The sequence below is a fragment of the Thrips palmi genome, unplaced genomic scaffold (assembly GCF_012932325.1).
Source record: "Thrips palmi isolate BJ-2018 unplaced genomic scaffold, TpBJ-2018v1 HiC_scaffold_10, whole genome shotgun sequence".
NCBI classification, from domain to species: Eukaryota; Metazoa; Arthropoda; class Insecta; order Thysanoptera; family Thripidae; genus Thrips; species Thrips palmi.
In genome coordinates this window covers 8337114-8357034 of record NW_023144621.1, presented here as the reverse complement: position 1 = coordinate 8357034, position 19921 = coordinate 8337114, and the positions used below count along the sequence as shown (strand labels likewise).

Here is a 19921-nt window from a genome sequence, read left to right as displayed (position 1 = left end):
GCAGGGCGGCGGGGGCGGGCTATGGTCCTTCGGGTGGAGGCGCCGTCGGCGTCCCCGGGGGCGTGGGCGTCCCTGGGGCGGGCCCGGGGAGCTCCGGCGGGCCGGCGGGGGTGGGGCAGATGAGCGCGGGGGTTGGCACCCCCGGCCAGCCCCCATCTGGGGCCAGCGACGCCCCGCAGCAGCCCAGCAGCGCCTCTCAGCCCGGCCAGGGCGGCGCGGGCACGCAGTCCCAGCAGCAGCCCCAGCAACAAGCCCAGCAAGGGCAGCCCCAGCAACAGGCCCAGCAAGGCCAGCAGCCAGGCCAGCAGCAGCAGGGCCAGCAGCAGCCCTCGCAGCCCGGCCAGCAGCAGGCGTACTCGTCGTCGGGGATGGTGGCCACCAACACGGCCACCTCCACAGCCTCCGGCATGCAGCACGACGGCAGCGGCCAGTTCAACCAGGTCAGTGTCCTGCCCGTCGTCCTGCCGTCCTGCCGCGCGCTGGCGCAGGAACACTGCCTAGCTGATAAGCCCCATTCCAGTCGCGTAAAATCCGTGGAACGCCGCGGCGATTTACATGTCCAGCTCTAAATTGGATGAACCTCCGGGTCCCTGGCCGCGTTAGATATATTCCTCGTCGACAGCCATGAGGCGGGGCGCGGAACGCGGAGCACGGAGCAGCGCGGAGCAGCGCCAGCGGAGTGCCGGAGTGGCGCAGTGGCGGCCGCCCGCTCCATTCCGGGGAAGGACATCAAGGGCTTTGGCACGCGTCCACCGCGCGCCGCGCGCACCCCAGCGGACTGTGTCGCGCTGTCCCTCTCGCACTCACGGTGCGCCCCGGAGGCGTACACGAGAGACGGAACGACGAAGCAGTGATCGGAATCGCTCTGGTGGCGTTTTATTAGAATGCCCGGCACGGCAGGCGGCGCGGCGCGCGCGGACCTACCTCGGATTATGGAAACAGTCTGCGCGACCGAGACAGAGACAGACACGGCAGACGCGCATGGCAATGAGGCAATGACGACCCGCGGAACTTTCCGCCGCGCCGAGCCGTCACGCCGAGCAGACGCGACGAGTAGGCAAACCTCGCGTGGTCATCTGCCAGATCGCGTCCGAGTCCGCGTCCGCTGCAGCGTCGCGGCGCCCAAATGGCGCGGCGCACGTGCCTGGCCGCGGCGGTGGCGCCGCGACGCCGCGCAGCACCGCGCCATGGTCGCGCAGCGTCCGGTGGGCATTCCGGCATTTCGGCATCGCCGATAAGAATGACGCTGACATCACGGCGGAATTGTCGAAACGGAGCGTCATCGTGGCGGCCGCAGCCAGGCCGCAGCGCACCGCGTTCCTCGTACTGGGCCCGGCCCGGCCCGGGCCTTCCCCTCCCGTCCGCCCGTCCGCGTCCGCCCGGCTTCCCTTCGCCCGCCGTGCCCGCTTCGCTCGTCTCGCCTTCGCCCCTCCCCCGATTTAGTTCAATTTGATTCTGGTCGGTGCCAAGCGCTCGAAAATAACCGGCGGGCATTACTGCTGCACGGCCAGCCGGGAGCCGCCACGCGCGGCGTGGCGTGCCGCGCCGCCGGCCGGTCGGGGTGCGCCGCGCGCGGTGCAGTGCGGGCAGGACGAGGCGGGGCGAGGCGCGGCGAGGCGCGGCACTGAGACGTCGACGACGCGCCCGTTATAGGGAGCGCAGGGAAAGAGTTGCTGTGCTGCGCCGTGCTGCGCCGTACTGCGGCGGCTAAAGAGCGTCGAGCCGAGGTCGCGCGGGACCAACAAGCCGATTCCGTCTCCGTCTCTCTCGCTCTCGTGAGGTGTCCCGTTTGAGTGCGAGAGAGACGGAGCGACGAAAACACTGCTCGGAATCGGCCTGCAGCCACGCCAATGGGTGGATGGAGCTCGCGGCTTGCGGCCACAGAAATAGACAAAGCGCGCCGCGCCCGCCGCACTCCCCAAGCAATGACTCGAGCGATTTCACTCTAATTTCCGTGTCCTGTCCGGCGCGCCGAGGCGGAGACGCGGTGACGTACGGCCGGGGAAGACCAGCGAGTAACACCTCTTGTCTCTCTGTTGCAGATGGGCCATGGCATGCAGCAGGGCGGCCCGGGCCAGTACTACGGCGGCCGCAACCACATGGGCATGGGCATGAACGGCATGAGCCCCATGAACTCCATGAGCCAGATGGGCATGATGGGCCAGCACGCTCAGCATGCCCAGCACGGCAATATGATGGGCGGCATGGGCGGTATGGGCAACATGTCTCCCGGCATGGGCCCCAACATGAACAACATGGGCCACATGGGCATGGGCCCCAACGGCAACATGAACCACATGAACATGAACATGAACAACATGGGCATGGCGCCGAACATGGGCAACATGGGCCAGATGAACAGCATGGGGCCCGGCAGCATGAACAAGATGGGCATGCAGGTTAGTAACCTTGTCGTCCTGATCGTCATGATAAAGCTGTGCTTTGGGTGCTTGGGCGCGCGCTGACACTTTGACTCTGTTTGTTGCAGAACCAGATGTACCCCCGGAGGCTGGCGCCGTACCCGAGTCCAGCGCTCCACATGTCGCAGAAAAGACCCGCCGCCTACCCCACCGGCCAGCAGTACCCTGGCTACACCAACAGGCCCAACTTCCAAGGACAGTACCCCCAGCAGGCCATGGGCCCTGGCGGCAACATGGCCGGTAGCATGGGTCCCGGTGCCAACATGGGTGCGAACATGGGCCCCGCAGGGGGCATGGGCCCCACTGGAGGCATGGGCCCCGCTGGAGGCATGGGCCCCACTAGTGGAATGGGTCCTTCAGGAGGCATGGGTCCCTCTGGGGGCATGGGCCCAGCCGGGGCAATGGGACCTTCTGGTGGCATGGGTCCTAATGCAGGCATGGGGCCCAACACTGGCATGGGTCCCTCCGGAGCGATGGGTCCAACCGGAGGCATGGGCCCCACCGGAGGTATGGGCCCTGCCGGGGGCATGGGACCCAACGGGTCCTTCCCTACCGCGGGCGGGCGCGGTGCCATGAGGCAGTCCACGCCGCCCTACACTGCCGCTAGTCAAGGAGGCCACCAGTACTTTAGCAGTGGCAGCAGCAACCTCCCGGGCAACATGCCCAGCAACATGGCGGGCAGCATGCCGGGCAACATGTCGAACAGCATGGCCGGCAACATGCCCAGTGGCATGGCCGGCAACATGTCGGGCAACATGTCGGGGGCTATGGCCGGCGGCATGACCAACAGCATGTCCAGCAGCATGCCGGGCAACATGAGCAGCTCCATGGGAAGCAACATGTCCAGCAGCATGCCGGGTAACATGCCCAGCAACATGGGGAACAGCATACCTGGCAGCATGCCTGGCAGCATGGCGGGCAGCATGCCCGGTGCCATGTCTGGCAACATGCAAGGACCCATGGCCACCTCCATGCCCAGCCACCACAACGGCAGCAACTGTCAGCCCTTCTCCAACCACCACCAAGGTAAGCTCATCACCCTCTTTCTCTTCTTTAAGGTTTGGAGTTCACTTCCAGTGCCCCCAGAGACTTGACGTCGTGACTGTTTCGCTCTCAGGACCCGGCGGGCCGGGCGGCTACGGTGGCTCAGGCGGTGGCAGCGCTTCAAGTGGTGCGGGTGCAGGAGGAGTGGGGCCTGGACCCTACGCCGGCGGGGTGGGCCCTGGAGGCCCTGTAGGCCCTGTAGGCTCGGGAGCAATGAGTTACCAAGGGAATGCTGCGGCCAACAGCCCCAGCGTCGGCGTCGGCTCCGCAGCGGGGTCCGTTCAGGGCCCCGGCACGACTACGGGGGGCCCCGGACCCGGACCGTACACCTCCGGGTCAGGGACTATGAGTTACCAGCATAGTCCGATCCCCGGCAACCCCACACCACCTCTGACGCCTCAGCACCCGGGCTCCATGCCCTACGCTAGTCCGGGCGGTGGGGACGTCAAGCCAGCGCTACCTATCCAAAGTAAGTGCAGGGGAAGAGGTTTCAAGGACCGTTGTTCCTTAGAAGAAGGACAACATTGTTTTTAGTTCCATTTTACTGTTGGTTTTTAAACTGAAATATGTTGTGTTTTCTCCTTTAGAAGACGACGAATTGAGGCTGACATTCCCTGTACGGGATGGCATAATTCTTCCTCCTTTCCGACTGGAGCATAATCTTGCTGTGAGCAATCATGTTTTCCAATTAAAACCCACCGTTCATCAAACCCTCATGTGGAGGTAAGAGCTTGGGACTCCTTATGTTACGCCTCACTTATGAAACAAGATGAAAACTTCTAAATATAATTGTCTTGTCTCTTCTTCTTTCAAATTTTAGGTCAGATTTAGAATTACAATTAAAGTGCTTCCACCATGAAGATCGGCAAATGAATACCAACTGGCCAGCCAGTGTGCAGGTGTCAGTTAATGCTACACCTCTCTCAATTGACAGAGGTGAAAATAAAACCAGTCACAAACCCCTGTACCTAAAAGAAGTCTGCCAGCCTGGAAGAAACACAATACAAATTACAGTTTCTGCATGCTGTTGTGTGAGTCTTCATAAATTATTATCTCTTGAAATTATTGTATGGTAACTTCAAATGTTGTTCTATTGTCTAATTTTGTTTTTTTGTTTTCATGCAGTCCCATCTCTTTGTCTTGCAATTAGTTCACAGGCCTAGTGTACGAAGTGTACTCCAAGGTCTACTTAGGAAACGATTACTTACAGCAGATCACTGCATCAATAAAATTAAAAGAAATTTCACCAGCGGTGGTGGTGCAACGGGAACAGGATCTGGTACTATATGCTCTGATAGAGACGGTGTTGAACAAACAGCTCTGAAGGTAGTTTACTTGAGGACATTCTAATATTGTCTCTCAATGAAAAGTGGTTGTTATTTTTCTTTTTTCTCTGTTTATAGGTATCATTAAAGTGTCCTATCACATTCAAACGTATCACTCTACCTGCTCGTGGCCATGACTGCAAGCACATTCAATGTTTTGATCTCGAATCCTATTTACAAATGAATTGTGAACGTGGTTCATGGAGATGTCCTGTGTGCAAGTATGTACAAAGCCCGTAGTTCGCGCTTTGAAAGTTACACAATAATGAATACGTTTTACTCATATCATTTTTTTCTTACAGTAAACCAGCACAACTGGAAGGGCTAGAAGTTGATCAATACATGTGGGGTATTCTAAATACTCTCAATTCCTCTGAGGTGGATGAGGTCACCATAGATTCAGCTGCTAACTGGAAACCTACCAAGAACTTACAACCTGGCATAAAGGTAGTGTACTATTTGGAGCTAATTATTTTCTAATACTTAGCAGACTTATTACAGGAGTAATACATTTATTTTTTTCCTTCTTAGGCTGAGGATGGGGAGAATGACACATGTGGTGCTAAACGACTCAGCAAGGCTGTATCACCAAGCAGTATGACATTGCCCACCATGAATAATTGGGATACCACTCAAGCCATGTCACCTTATATTCCACCTGACATGAATAGTAAGTGCTTGTTTTCTGTTATTTATTCACTTCATAACTTTAAAATAAAGTTAAAATTTTGTGATTTTTTTCCCTCTCCTTTATTCTAATGCAACTATGTTGAATATTACAGGTATAGCAAGTGGATCAATGATGAGCAATAACACATCTTTCAATAATAGCAATATGCAAAGAGGAGGAGGCGGCCCTGCATCCAATAGTGGTCCTGGCAGCAATTCATATGACTTCCCTGGTAGTGGGTCAAACAACCAAGGTAGTAATGATTACAATAGCCCAGGTGGCCCACTATCACACCTAAGTGAATCTGTGAACTCTCTAGACCCCTTAAATGCAATGGAAAAGAGTTTAAGTGAACAGGTCAGTTACAACGCTTTGTCATTACTTAAGATTTTAAATTTTACTTGATGTGTAATGCCATTACTTATCGCCGTTTTATTGCATTTTTTTTGCAGATGCCACACACTCCTCACACCCCACATACTCCTCATACACCTCACACTCCCAATGGTCCACCCAGTGTACCACCACCTGGATCAGTCGATAACACCTCTAGCACAGCAAATAATAGCGCCAATAATTCTGCAACAACCCTCACAGATGCTGATATTCCATCAGATCTTAACTTTGACCCAGCAGCAGTCATAGATGGTGAAGGAACAGGCCAGGAAGCATTGAATGTAAGCACAAGGCAAAGATTTATATGGTTTGGTATTTTCTTTATCCCTTACAATTTTGACCAACTGTTCTGCCTTTTATTTTTCTGCAGCTCCTCCCTGATAGTATGGTGGATCCTATGGAGCTTTTGTCATACTTGGACCCACCTGACCTGGCAACACCACCATCTTCTGGGGCCAGTAGTAACGGCAACAATGTCAACACCACCTCTGATGATATTCTGGCGCTATTCGAGTAGTTGCCAGACTCCTAGCCTAGACAGCATTCTGTGATCATAGACCTATGGACCCTTTCTCAAAACATCAATGCACTTACATTCTTGCCCAAAGTTCAAGGACTTTTAACTTTGAGCAAACTTGATTTGTTTATTGAGTGTTCTGTGCAAAGACAACAAAGAGAATATTTATTTATTAAATAGTAATTTTTAAAGAAAAGAGCAACTTTTATGAAATCAAAATCAATCTAAGATGAAAATAGGTGAATGTATTATTAAATAATAATAATATTATTATTATCACTATTATATGAAAGAGTTCCTTTTGCAAAGTATTGCTAGTGTGAGAACAAAGTGATAGCAGAACATAACTGTTCATGCATTTTTGTTTTAATATAAAGTTACTAATTTTTGAAAGGAAATGTTGACAGTTGTCATACATGATATAGTGATGTGTTCCTTCTTACAAAGACTATGTGACATACTGATTGACAACATGCCATACTGTCAGTATGTGTGTGTCTGTGTCACTGCCAGTGTGAAAGAAGATGTGTATATTGGCCCCCATCAAATGTGCCAACTGCTCTGTATCATGTGGACACTGTGCGGACCAGTCTCGACAAGGGTGCAGAGGAGTCAATGTGCAGATTCAACTTGTCAATTCAGAAGATTTATGCATCCTATGGTCCTGCCCCCTCCTCTGTTCCTAGGGACCAACAGGGCCGCTTAATCAATTGCATCTCATGAATACAGCTGTAAGTCTGCCACTATTTGCTGGCACTATTCAAAAAAGCAATTTATAAACAATAAGGTATTGCAGCTAACTTTGAATCATTTTGGCATTGCAAACTATTGTGAGGTGGTCCACATAATCACATTTAATACTTAAAGCAAGTGTGTGGCATAGATTTTTGTAGTGCGTTTTACATTGCATTTAAAATAATAATGAGTAGCATTTGTGGCTGGTTTTCGAGTGTTCCTCTTCACTGAAAAAATTTAGAGCATTTGTGTTTCGGACCTTGAATCCTAAAGCCTTGCATTGCAGACAAGCTAAATTTTTGAAAAGAGCAGTTGAGAGTGTGGTGTTTATGAAGTTCTTTTGCTCGCAAGTGAATCTAAATTATGAATCCAATAACAAAATTAAAAATTTTCTTATGGCACAAGGAAAAAATAGTCAATGTCATCAGGTTTAGCCAAGCGATTGAGGAGGATTTTTTTATGTCTTTGGTCGTCTCATTGGTGGTCAATTAAAAAGTGACACTTAGCTGTAAAATTTATGCCCACCTAACGGCAGTAATTTTATTGTGATATTAATTTTATCAGCTTTAGCACTTTTGACTGGCTTAAATTTCAAAATATAAAACTGAGTTTAAGGAATGATTGAGATTGTTTTTTCTTGTCATTTCCTAGGTTTTGAAGTTGCCCGAAAATTGATTCATCTTGAGACTTTATTATGAAACTTTATACATCTGGCAGTGACATACTCAGGTTGTCATCAAAAGACTGAGAGGGGCCTCAAGTGGGGGGAAAGCCTAGCAATACCACTTTGTGTTATTGTTGTACAGGAGAATCAAATAAGGCATTATCTGTACCCCTACTGCATAGTTTTGTCAATTTGTTTAGATACCTGTAATCTAGTTAAAGTGGATTAATTCCTCTCCTCCATCTTCATGTTATTGATTTTCATATGATTTCACCTCAAGAGAGCTACACATCATAATATGTAATATTCATATTGCATAGTTGCACATATTACATTCTGAAGGAACAGCTACCCATGAGGGCTACTATCCTTCTCACACTCGAAAAGAATAACAAGGATGAGATCTTTCAAAAAGAAATCTGCATTGTGGTTTGCAAGACATATGATTGCCAAATTCTAAAGAAATAATCTGTGATACTTTTGGTTTTGTGAAATTTTAGTAAAGTAAGTGTGCTGTTTGCAAATATATTTGTTGCCATTGTTAATAATAATGTATGAGCAAAAGAACTTCACAGCAATGTGTCTTCTGTGTATGCATATTCTATTTAATTTGTGGTTTGTCCCAATGTGGTGTGACTATACATTGAAGGACAGATTGTTTTTATGTACCTGACGGGCAGATGTAGGGATCAAATTCAGTTCAAGATAGTCTCTTGAGTAAGTATATCTGCTCATTGTTGTGGCAGGGGGAGACACAATTTTTATACATTTTCATTTGCCCTCCACCTTTTCTTTCTTCATTTTTTTTCTATTTTGGTATCAAATTGTTTAAAAGCTTTAAGTTACAATTGGCTATGTTTCTGCCCTTAGAATGCCTTCATTTTTCAAACTATTCATTAAGATTATGCTAGTAGTAGGGATTTCATGTCATATGCTCTGAGGGCTGTATTTTAGATGAGAAATAAAAGCTTTGTATTATAATTTTGCAGATAAATATTAATGCAATTGTATTTAAAAAAAAAAAAAAAAAAACTCGCTTCAGAGGGTTTAGTCATGAAAGAGGGAACCCCTTTCTTTTCAAAGAATCGGACTTTCTGAGGCATTTCTATAGAATATGTTTTGTGTTCCTAAGCATTCCGTTTGCACCACATTGTGACAGACCATAAAATTTGGAGTTTTTAGAAGAATCACAAATCATTTCATAATTGTTGTCCCTCTATCCAAATCTTGAAAGAAAGGGATGCATGCCCTTTAATGTAATTTGAAATCCTTTTAAGCCAATTTTCTTGTTGATTGGAAAGTTGCAATTCAAGCATAAATAATCAACCAACTGAAGAAGTGATTTGTGATGAAATTTAGAGTCTGCATATTGTGTGAGTGAGTGAGTGAATGAGTGATATTTAAAGTGGTTTGATTTTAAACTACTGTGAACAGCCCTTGCATTTTCTTATGATTGGCTGTGCATGTATAAGCATGCATGGTCTACACTTCCATACCAGCCTGTAGTGATTATTGAGGTTCATATATGTTTTAATTTAATGAGAATTTATGGTTTTTGCCATTTTCTATGAACAATTGATTTCAGTACAAAAGAACCAAAATTGTATTCATATGACTCAGAGGGCTGAGTTATGGTACCAACCCTTTCAAACTTGTATGTTCTTCAATTTCTTCCATTTAAATAGAATTTGTTCGCCACAAGTGTTAAGTCGCTTGAGTTCTAGGGGCTTGAAGAGAATCTAAGGACAGTATATATGTGTTTGGAAAAATTAAGATCTCAACATTCTTTAATTTATTTTTAAAGTTTTCTTTCATTTGAATCTAACAATTTTATTTGCACCATCGAAGCTTTAAGCGAGCAATTCTGTTCCCTGGATTGGCCTTGAAGTACTTTATTTCCTCAATTACCAAGGAAAGAATAGCATCCTGTATGTAGTTTGGTACCAATTAAAACTCTCCAGCCTCATTTTGCTTAAGTCAAAGCGGTCGGAGACACTAGCCAAAACAAACTTTTGTGTACATATTGTATGTATTGTCAAATTGTGAAAATGTAAATGCAGCCAAGAGATGTTTTTGTTAATAATAATGAAGAAATATTCTGTATGATTTGTAACTGACTGAAAAGGAAATAGACTCCAAAATGTCCAGATTTTATTGATTCCTTCCACTCAAACCTCATACAGTATTCTGAACTTTTCAAGAGCACACGAAGTTTCTCAAAAAGCACTTTATTCATGTAAAGTTTGCATTGTGTTATAAATATAATGACATCACAAAAGAACACATGTTCAATAACAATGTTTTTTAAAAAATGTTAAAAATAGTGCAATTTTGGCTTCTAATACAATACCTACATAACAACAATATAATATAGTTTCATCAACCTTATTAAATATTTACCACAGACTGGGAATCTCAGTTCAGTATTCTGACCATTATAAGCAAAAGACTGGAAATATATGTCAACACTGCTAGGTATTTGTACTAACTATAATCTGAGCAAATAGCAATCTGACATGATAATCAAAGAGTACATAAATATACAATTCATTTCTGTTTCCAATTTTTAAAAAAGTACCAAATCACTTGCATTGAATTTAGCAGAAAGGACTTGGTATAAAGATAGTTATGCTTACAATCCTTTCTCATACTTGAGGAACAACTGAGTATCTTGCAACAAGAAGGACATGACATTTATCACATACCCGGGCAGGTTTTGGAAGAGAAGGCAGTGGCATGGTATTGTCTGAGCAAGCGTTGCAGAAGATATCACCACAGTTTCGGCAATGATGCTGCAATGAGAATTTGAAAGACATTAGGCATTGTAAAGACAGCACAATCATTTTCTGAATGTTAAAGAACAATGCTGAAAAGACAAAAGGGAATTGCGCCTATGGCTACCTTTCTTCTGGTCATATTGAATTCTTTGTCACATCCTTTGCAATGAGTAACTTCCTTATCACGCATCCAAGTGGCATCACTGATACCGGCACGTCGGGCATTGTCCACCTCCTCTTGTAAATCAGCCACTTGTAGTTTTGATACACGAAGTTGAGATCCCAGCTCCTCTAGGGTGAGCTCATGCTGATTGCACTGCTCTTTTAATGCATAGTAATCTTCTTGCAGGTTTACAAATTTCTGTTGAAGTAAGTAAAGAGAATTATTTAAAGGCAAGAACTTTCAGGATAAATGATGATAACTCTGCAAAATCTTACCACAGAAACTTCCCGCAGTTGAGTCAATTCCCTTTGAAGTTCAGCAATACGATTACGGTCTTTATTGACACTTTGCTCAAGGGACACACGCCACTCTCTTTCTACTCCAAGCTCCCCTTTCGCTCGAGTTCTTTCCTCTCCAGCTTCAGCTGATTCTTGCTGGAGCCTTGCAGCCTGGTTCTCCAAAGCACTACACGTCTTCAAGCATTCCTGGTACCTGGAGGCAGCAGGCAGCACCACATTATCAGTGAGGGTGTTGCAAAGCACAGGAGCAGAAAAAAATCATAATACAAAATGGAGGATAAAACGAATTCCCAAATTTCACCAGTGGTACAATTTAAGTGTTGTTCAAAATTTAATCTGGATGATTGATTGACCTTGTGGTACTTAATTAAAATTTAAGAATTACTATATTTTGGACAGGAAAAAAAAGCAGAGTTCAAGAAAGTTTAGGCACAATTTTTTTCTCACACCCTTTGATAACTGTTTTTTTGTTTGTGCCTGCGCCCTTAACCATTAATGGTTTATAGAGTAAAACAAAAAACTCAATGCTTTTTTCTTTCCAAAGGTAAGGCAAATTCTGATTTGATAGTTTTTTGTCTGCAGAAGAATGTGCTCTAGCTTGTGATACTATAGTTTTCAGAAATATTGTTTGTTTGTCTCCTAAAATTCTGAGGTGGTAGTAAAATTTTATAACTCTGTTGTGAAAATGTAAACCAAAACAAGAAGAGAAAGAAACAAAACTCGTCTAAACTACCTCATGCAAGAGAGTAAAAACGGTTGACAGTGAGTAGATAGATTTATTGGATATAATTGCTTCTACAGGCAGTAAGCATAACCAAATCTGTCAATACATGTCAGATGAAGCCAAACATTTACTTCCAGGTGTCACTCTTACTTGATAGGCTTATAAATCTAATATCACATACAAGTCTTAAATGTCAGTCTAAGAGAACACAAAGCATATTGGCAATACTGGCGGCGGCGGCGACTGCAGTCAAGTTAATGCCAATACCTCCCATTACTTGTACATCTCCTACATTTCCATCTTTGTCCTTTAAGAACAGGCCCTTTCCCATCTTTAAAATGCAAAAATCTTTGCAAAACATCATCTCTTAACAAAAGCAGCATTATTTTGAAGACGCATTGATAAATTACAAGAAAGCATTTACTTTACGCCTATAATGGAAAAAATTTGGTTTTGTTCCATATTTAATATTGACTACATAATTTTTTATTTAAGTACCACTGTTCCCAAGAGCCAATGGCCAAATGAAAGTTCCTTGCGAGACCTCGATGTGTGCTCAAGATAGCTTAACACTGAACAAGAAATTGATTATTCCTCTTAGTCCAAAGGGAACTATGCAGAATATACAGCAGACAAAAGAAGTCATAAATGATCGATGTTCTATTTTTTAACCTAAGATTGATGCTAAAGCTCATTAATTTATAGATTCATCCAGCATGGCCAGATTGATTTTGGTTTGGCCTTTTTTCCTTAATGTCCTACATAGTATGAAAGAGTGCAAAAGTTGGGATTCAATCTCAATCCATAGCATTAAATATCATGATTTTTTTCTTTAACATAAAATGAGACATAAAATGAGAGTAAATGAGTATAGCAATAACATACTTCTCATCCAGTCTCTGCACAGTGTCAGTCATTTCTACACTCTTGGCTTCCAGTTTAGAGATTAGCTCCGTTTTGTGCTTGAGAGAACTGTCACACTCCTAAAACAAAATAACAGCCGACTATCATCCCATTTCCACAATTCAACATTCAATAATCCAGTTCTCATCAGAGATGAAACGCAGTTGCAATATTTATGATCTTTCACAAGCAAATATCAAATACTGAAAAGTAATATTAATCCAGTACGCTATGAAACAATGTACTTTCAAGGCACAAAACAAATGAAATTTGCAACTCTGAACTTTAAAACACAAGTCAATCCTGAAAGTGTGCAGGGCATGAAAACAAGACAAAACTATCACATTAAAAATATGAACACAAGAAAGACATGAGGAAAAGAAAGAAAGATCATTAGTAAGGCAGAAAAACGAAGAATGCTCCATATCACAAAAGGAAGAAATACATGCAATGAGTTCACATAGAGCAGCCAATGTTAGAAGAAAATGGAGCCATAAAGCAAGACATTTAATATGAAGGCTACATTATTCATTTCTGTGGGTCATTCAGAGATAACATGGGTTTTGATTGACTAGGTGTGGTTGCTTTCCCTCCACCAGATTGGTTAGTATTTGATGTTGGTGTCTTCATACTGGAGCCATCAAATGGAGGAATCGGTGCAACTCTGTAGGCACTTGAAGGAGTCGCTGCTTTGTTGGAACCTGTTGGTGTGTTAGATGAGGCTAATGGTGTTGTTGGGGAGAAGAGAGGTAGAGTAAGAGGTTGCCCTCTGGAATCCTTCACTCCATTACATTTCTGCAGACCATTCAGAAGGTTGCCTATCTGAATGGTTTTCGCCTGAAGACGACTCACCATCTCACCCTTTTGGGTCAGTTCTTGTTCACACTCCTGCGGTAAAGCATGCTTGTCATCAAAATGAACTAAATTCTACGCAAAAAACCACCCCATGAAATATTCAGGACAGAATAAGTTGATACCAACATCAAACTATGTTTTGGTTTAGAGGAAGATAAAATACAGAAAGAAAAGAGAAAATATTTCACCAAATTTCCAGGTGGTAAAAAGACAAAAAAAAAAAAAAAATGAAAATTTGGTGAGTAAAAGATATGGCAATCAGTTGATCGTACCTGTAACTTCTTATACATGTCAAGATTGATCAGTTTTATGTCCTCCAGCTGCCTTCTCAAAGAAATCACGGTATCCTGCTTTTCATGAATATCTTTCTCCAACAGCTTCATTGCTACCTCCATTTCAGCTCGCAGACTTATCTGTCATAGAAATTCACCAAAATGTTGTTATGAAAAAACAATTTTAAATTTTGCACAAGGTTGAGATCACTAAAAATGAATAAGTTACCTGTATATCAAGTTCCTTTTGTAATTCTGCTTTTTGTTTACGTTCAGCTGCAAGCTGTTGTTTTATTTCATCAACATCATTGGAGCTATCCGAAGATTTTTTTGATATTGAATCAGCATTGGCCTGCAAAGGCAAAGAAAATAAATGATGAAAATAAGGACTAAGGATGACTTATGATTTATTCTTCTTTTTGTTCTTAATTTTCTGTACCATACTACTCACATCATCAGGAGTTTTAGACAATGGTACAGATCCGGACTGAGCTGAGTCTAATTCTCGCTTAAGACGATTATTTTCCTCAAATAACGACATGAGACCATTTTTGGATATAGCTAGATCTTCCTTCATTAGAGCATTGGTAGTGCTGAGTGTTTCAACCTTTGCTTGTAGATTAGTCACAGTAGCACTAAGAAAGAAAAAGTGTTAGTAAAAATGAGTGAGCAAATCCAATGGGTCCTTGCCCAAAGATAATTATTATATATTGAGGCTTAATCCTACTTTAGATGCCTGTTTAGTTCCTCTATATAATTTTTCTGATCAAGCACTGTGCTCATGTTGGAATGATTGTTGTCAGGATGATCAGGGTCAGTTGAACTGACAGCATGTTCACCAGGACAATGATGAGTTGATCTCAAATACAACGAGAAATCTATAACACCTTGTGGACAGTCTAAGTCTTCCTCCTAACGAATGATAAAAAGGAACCCATAAATCAAAAATAAATTTAAAGTATTAACAGGAAAATGAAAAACAAATGTTGCTTGTACCCACCTTCACACATAAATTACAGTCTATTACATTTAAACCAACCAAGAGGCCCATAATTACTATAGCTTCATCACACATGATAAGAGCGTCTGGTTCAAAGTAATCCCTCAACACATCATCTCTGTGATCAATTAATACTTTCAGGTAGTCTGCAAGTTTCTTCTGCATTAACGCAAGCCTTAGCCATGCCCGCGCTCGACCCATTGCTGTCCTGTTGAGAAAATTATTTCAAAGGTTTAGAACAAAGAACATTACTAGTTTCAAAGAATGACACATCAGGAAGAAACAAACCTAACGGTGGGAAGGTCTCTAACACTACTTGTGATATCTTGCGCCTCTGGTGTATACTTTTCCACCAATTGTAAAATATCCCATAACTCCTTTTTGGGACCTAGTAAGCCCTGCAAGATTGGAAAACGAAAAAAAAATTAACGTGAATTGGAAGGAAAAACAGGAAAAACGTAGGGGTTTTTTCTTATTGAAACAGCTGTAGCTCTTCTCAGCAATAAATGTCCAGAAACAAGGAAGCAGAAATAAAGCACCTTTTTGGGGCGCAGCCCGTGTCGCAGCACGTGCTCCAGCACGATGAAGAAGTGCTGCAGGGGCATGTGGTCCGAGTCCAGCATGCGGCCGTACTTGAGCGATGTCTCGATCAGCTCCTTGACGATCAGCTTGGAGATGTTGAGCAGGTTGCTGCGCTCCACGGCGGCCGGGTCGCGGGCTGCAACACACAACGAGTGTTAGCGGGGCCCACGGCGAGGCCTCGGGGGCGTGGCGGCGTGGCGGCGGGACCGCTGGACGGACGCAGCCTTACTCAGCATGCTCAGGAGCATGGGGCCCGGGTCGTCGGGGGAAGGCGTGGAGAAGGCAGGCGACAAGCTAGGGTTGTCCGCCCCGCCGGGCTCCAGCCTGTCCAGCTCCAGGCCATCCTGGTCGAGCTCCTTGAGGCACAGCCACTCGCCGTCCACCGACACGCGGAAGTTGCACAGGTAGATGGTGTCCTGCGCACCCGGGATGCCCGCCACGGCGGGGGCTCCGTCGTGCAGCTGGCGACCCGCGGTCGGGTGCGCCACCTGGGGGCCGTGGGGGCCCTCGAGCGCCACGGGGTGCATGCTGCCGCTGCTGCTGCAGTGCCCCTGAGGGTGTGCCGACGCCCCTACGGCATGGCTCTGCGACGTCTGCGACTCCGAGCGGCGGGCGGGAACGTCGGCAACGTCCGGGACCCCCTGGAGAAGGTCCGGGCGCACCAGTCGCGCCCCGAGCGCCTCAATGATGGTCCTCGTTTAGCCGGGCCGGGTTGCTACACAACAACGGGACCGCGGTGGCCTGTTAGAGAGAAGCGGTCGGTGAAAATAGTGAGCCAATCTGAGAGAGGGCGTGGGAGTGGGAGCGGCGGATGGCTTCTCGTGTGTCGGGTCACTTTGGCGGGCGCGACATTTAAAACTGGGGCGGCATTTGGTGGATGGCATAAGCCTGCCAACGGGCACTGGCCCATCATCGGCGGATCAGCCCATCGGGAACACTAGATGCAACAGACGGCCATCAAGGACACGGCGGACAGGCGACGCCGCTCTGGGACGGACCGAGCAACCGGACAAGCAAGTCGCACTGAATCGGAACAAGGGAATTGAACGGGTAGGCGGGGATACCCGCGATGTGGAAACCCTTTTACCCGCGGCACCTGCCCAGGCGGCGAGGCGGCGCGAGAGGCCACGGGGGGTGTCAACAACGGCAGCGCGCTCGCGGCCTGCGCGGCCTGCACGGTGGGTCACGGGGACGAAGCCATCCGCCGGACCAGTTAGCGGGGTACGGCGAAGTCTTTCTCGTACTGCACCTGGACGACCGGGACGACCTGCACACAACCAGCAGCACCGCGACCCCCTCAAGGCTCTCGTCGAGGGGAAAAGGGCTCCTGGAGCAGACGACAACCACAATGGCGGACACGGGGCTAGCCAGGGCGCCAGGGCTGTGCACACTGTGCACGGGGCGCCGTGGGGTGGGGCAGCGAGGGTCGCGCCGCTCGGGCCGCTCGGGCCGGCAGAGGGGTGCTTCCCAGCAGTGTTTCGTCGCTCGGTCTCCCTCGCACCCCTACGGCAGGCCACACGAGTGCGAGCCGGACGGGGCGACCAACGCACGGTTCGGAATCAGCCTGCTGGCCGGGTCGATACTGCCGCCGCCGTCCGACTACGTCCGACTACGTCCGACCCACCCCCCGAAAGAGAGGGCATGAGGGTGGGGCGCGCGGTCGGGAAAGTCGGGTCCGTCCCGAGTGCAGCCCTTCGGTACCCTTCGATGAGGGTTGGGGACTAGAGGCGCCACTAGAGGCGCCACCGAGCGGGCGCCACCGTCGAAGGCGCGGATCCAGGACTTTTGCAAGGAGGGGGTGAAGTAATGCTTTTTGCCGACCAAAGGCGCTAAGCGATGCTCCCTGCCTAGCTTCCAGGCGGCCTATCTAGTCAAAGACAAAGGGCTAACTACCCCTACCCCTCCCCTGCACGGCCACCGGGACGCAGCGGGCGGGGAGAGAGAGGCAAACAGTCTGACGATTCAGAAGAGTCGTCTTCCTGCTCTGTCTCTGTCACACTCATGGGGCTCTCCATAAGAGTGCGGGAGAGACAGACAGACCGACATACAGCTCTTCTTGGCTGGATGTTTTAGAGTCTCTCTCAAGAGTCGACATGGGAAGAAGGTGGGTGATGTGAGCAAGCAGCAGGGTCTCTGCACACCAGAGGGATTACAGGATGTGAGGGCGCTCTGATTTTTTTGTTTTTTTTTTTACCATTTTGCCGACAGTCACTAAAACTCAGATGCTCACAATGAAAACAAGCAAATAAGGTTCACATACACGTTCTCACACCAAATCAAAGAACATTGAAGTACACAACCTGAACACTAACAAATACTAACATATAAAACAAGCTGAAAATAATGATTTAAAAACTGTTGCAAAACAATGTCATGAGCAACATTGGTAGACACAGTACACTTGAAAAGGCATGACAAAGAGTGGAAAGGACAGATAATAAACAAAAACAATTTTTCAAACTGAACGAAAGCACAGAACCAAGGACAGTGGCAAAACAGATAATATTTTAAAAAGCAAGCATCCGCAAGAGCATTTCAAACAAGTGACACATATAAAATAAATTAAAAAACATGCTTTGACAGCTGGAAAAAAAATGGGATGGAAGCAAAATTTTACCCTCAATCTGAAATATTAGAGCTGCACATGGAAACGCCTAGTGTAACACTGCAACCCGCATACACAACGCAACCTGACAACGTAAACAAAGAGGAAGTAAGGTTAGGTGGCGCGGCGTGAGACCTGAGATACGGCGGGGACCACGGGGAGCATTCCACCTCGGACACGACATTTCAAGAGGAGGTCAAACAAAGTAGCCACGTCGTGTTCGAGACGACGCTGTCCGCCCCAGGGAGGAGAATTGGAAAAGAAAACGGAAGTCGCCTGTCACTCACCATTCTTGTACTGGCGCACTTTGGACCTGTTCCGGGACACCAACAGCTCGGGCCAGCTGTCGAAGCGCAGGGACGAGATGGACGGCGACCGCGAGATCGCATTTTCCTCGAACGAATCCTGCGCACCCACACTTTCTCTATTTTCTTTAGCACTTGGCCCTGAATCCGGACTGCCAGCCGCCGCCGCCGCCATTTTCAATAATAATAAAACAAACGCCTTCTAAGAACATCTGTTGAATCGGGAACGCCCCCCCAGTATTCGCAGGACAGGCCCTGTACTGCGAACTGCGAATAACGGAGAGAGAGGGAAGTCGTAAGTCGGATGTCCATTCCCGCCCCGCCGGAAAGGCTAGATGGAAAGCATGGAAAGAGAATCGCAAACAGCAAAATAAATGGACTCGTTTGCTGCAGTGTCCTGCGATGTCCGAAAAATGAAAAAAATTAGCGGAACGAAAGGAAATTGGCCTTCTGCAAAGAAAGTGGGGTGACGATTTTCATCGACACAATTTGTTTTTATTTCGTTTCATTTCACCAACCATTCTTCACGTCAGCGAAACTTGTCAGGTTCTTATCAGACTTGTGTGATGTGAGATGCTTTTGTTTTTCTTCGTGCTATTGATCCCGTACCGTTTTATCTCCATTTCCCGTTCATGGCATTGGAGGTGTCAGATCAGCGGCGAGTTGCCTATCTCTATCTTTCTCTCTACCTCCTATCTGTCCGCATTACATTGCGATTGTTCCTGTGCATTGCGTATATTTTTTACGTACATGAGAGCGCCTGTCAGCAATATTTTTTTTGTCATCCTTATTTTTTTGTCGGCACGACACTGTAAATCATTTTTAACACTTTTGAAACAATCAAAAATACCGAGTTTGCAACTCCCACGATTTATAAGCACTCTGGGGTACAGTTATTGTAATATTTCACTATAACGTCTAAACAGTATGCATTGTTGCAACATTGCATTACTGTGTTTCTTACTGCGAAATGTGAAATGCGAAGTGCAGTTTGAATGATAGTGTAAGAGCTCTTATAACTGATGAGACTTTGTACAATGGGCAGTGGCCAGTCCAATATGCCGCAGATAAGTGGCTCGTGAAGGCGATCTTGTTGTCGAAGCGTCTACTGCGCAGTTGCTGCACGACGGGTGGTATAACGTCAAAGACAGGCCCATGTGAATGGCCAGCTCGCTGATTCCGAGAGCCGTTTTCGTCGCTGCGTCGCTCTCGCACCTACACGGGGCGCGCATGAGTGCGAGAGAGACGGAGCGGCGAAAACGACTCTCGGCATCAGTGTGCTGAACGAGGCCCACGACTGTGTCAACGAGGAGCTCGGGGCGAGCACGGCGAGCACGGCGGCGAGCGCCAAGGGGAGCTCCTCCCTCCGCCACCGCGCCACCGCCGCCGTTTTGGGCTTATGTGTACAGACAGGCACACGGCCTACAGCACCTCTGTCTCTCTCGCACTTGTGGGCCGTCCTTTAGAGGTGCGAGAGAGACAAGGCGACGAAGCGCTGTCCGGAGTCGGACCGCGGCGCGAGCCAGCAGGCATGCAGGTCTGCAGACCCCCAGCGGGGCCCAGCGGGGAACAACAACTACAATAACGCTGACAGGTGCAAAGCAAAATGGGCCGGAGCGACGACGCCATTTCGTCCTGGCTGCGTCTGGCTGCGTCCCTGGCTCG

The 19921-nt window shown here is 47.1% G+C and overlaps 2 protein-coding genes across 6 annotated transcripts; one reads left to right on the top strand and one right to left on the bottom strand.

Moving 5' to 3' along the window:
• Positions 1–247: 247 nt before the first annotated feature.
• LOC117639081 (zinc finger MIZ domain-containing protein 2-like) lies at positions 248–9920 on the top strand. Its single transcript, XM_034374470.1, has 13 exons — positions 248–440; positions 2043–2399; positions 2489–3446; positions 3538–3933; positions 4052–4187; positions 4285–4495; positions 4590–4790; positions 4868–5010; positions 5092–5236; positions 5321–5459; positions 5572–5816; positions 5912–6136; positions 6226–9920. Exons 1-13 carry the CDS (start codon positions 369–371, stop codon positions 6370–6372), a joined length of 3375 nt encoding a protein of 1124 aa, XP_034230361.1. The 5' UTR covers positions 248–368; the 3' UTR covers positions 6373–9920.
• On the bottom strand, positions 9906–18463 carry LOC117639083 (RUN and FYVE domain-containing protein 2-like). Of its 5 annotated transcripts, none has more exons than XM_034374472.1 (14): positions 18239–18367; positions 15576–16087; positions 15304–15482; positions 15053–15162; positions 14765–14972; positions 14492–14676; positions 14216–14399; positions 13994–14116; positions 13765–13905; positions 13490–13525; positions 12620–12717; positions 10987–11203; positions 10673–10909; positions 9906–10563 (listed from the first exon to the last, which is right to left on the bottom strand). In XM_034374472.1, the coding sequence occupies exons 2-14, from the start codon at positions 15871–15873 to the stop codon at positions 10417–10419; spliced, it is 2163 nt and encodes a 720-aa protein (XP_034230363.1). In that variant the 5' UTR covers positions 15874–16087; positions 18239–18367; the 3' UTR covers positions 9906–10416. The 5 variants fall into 5 exon arrangements, with proteins under 5 accessions (XP_034230363.1, XP_034230362.1, XP_034230365.1 ...); XM_034374471.1 differs by lacking the exon at positions 18239–18367 and adding an exon at positions 16596–16742; XM_034374474.1 differs by lacking the exon at positions 15576–16087 and having other exon boundaries at positions 18239–18463.
• Between the last annotated feature and the right edge of the window lie 1458 nt (positions 18464–19921).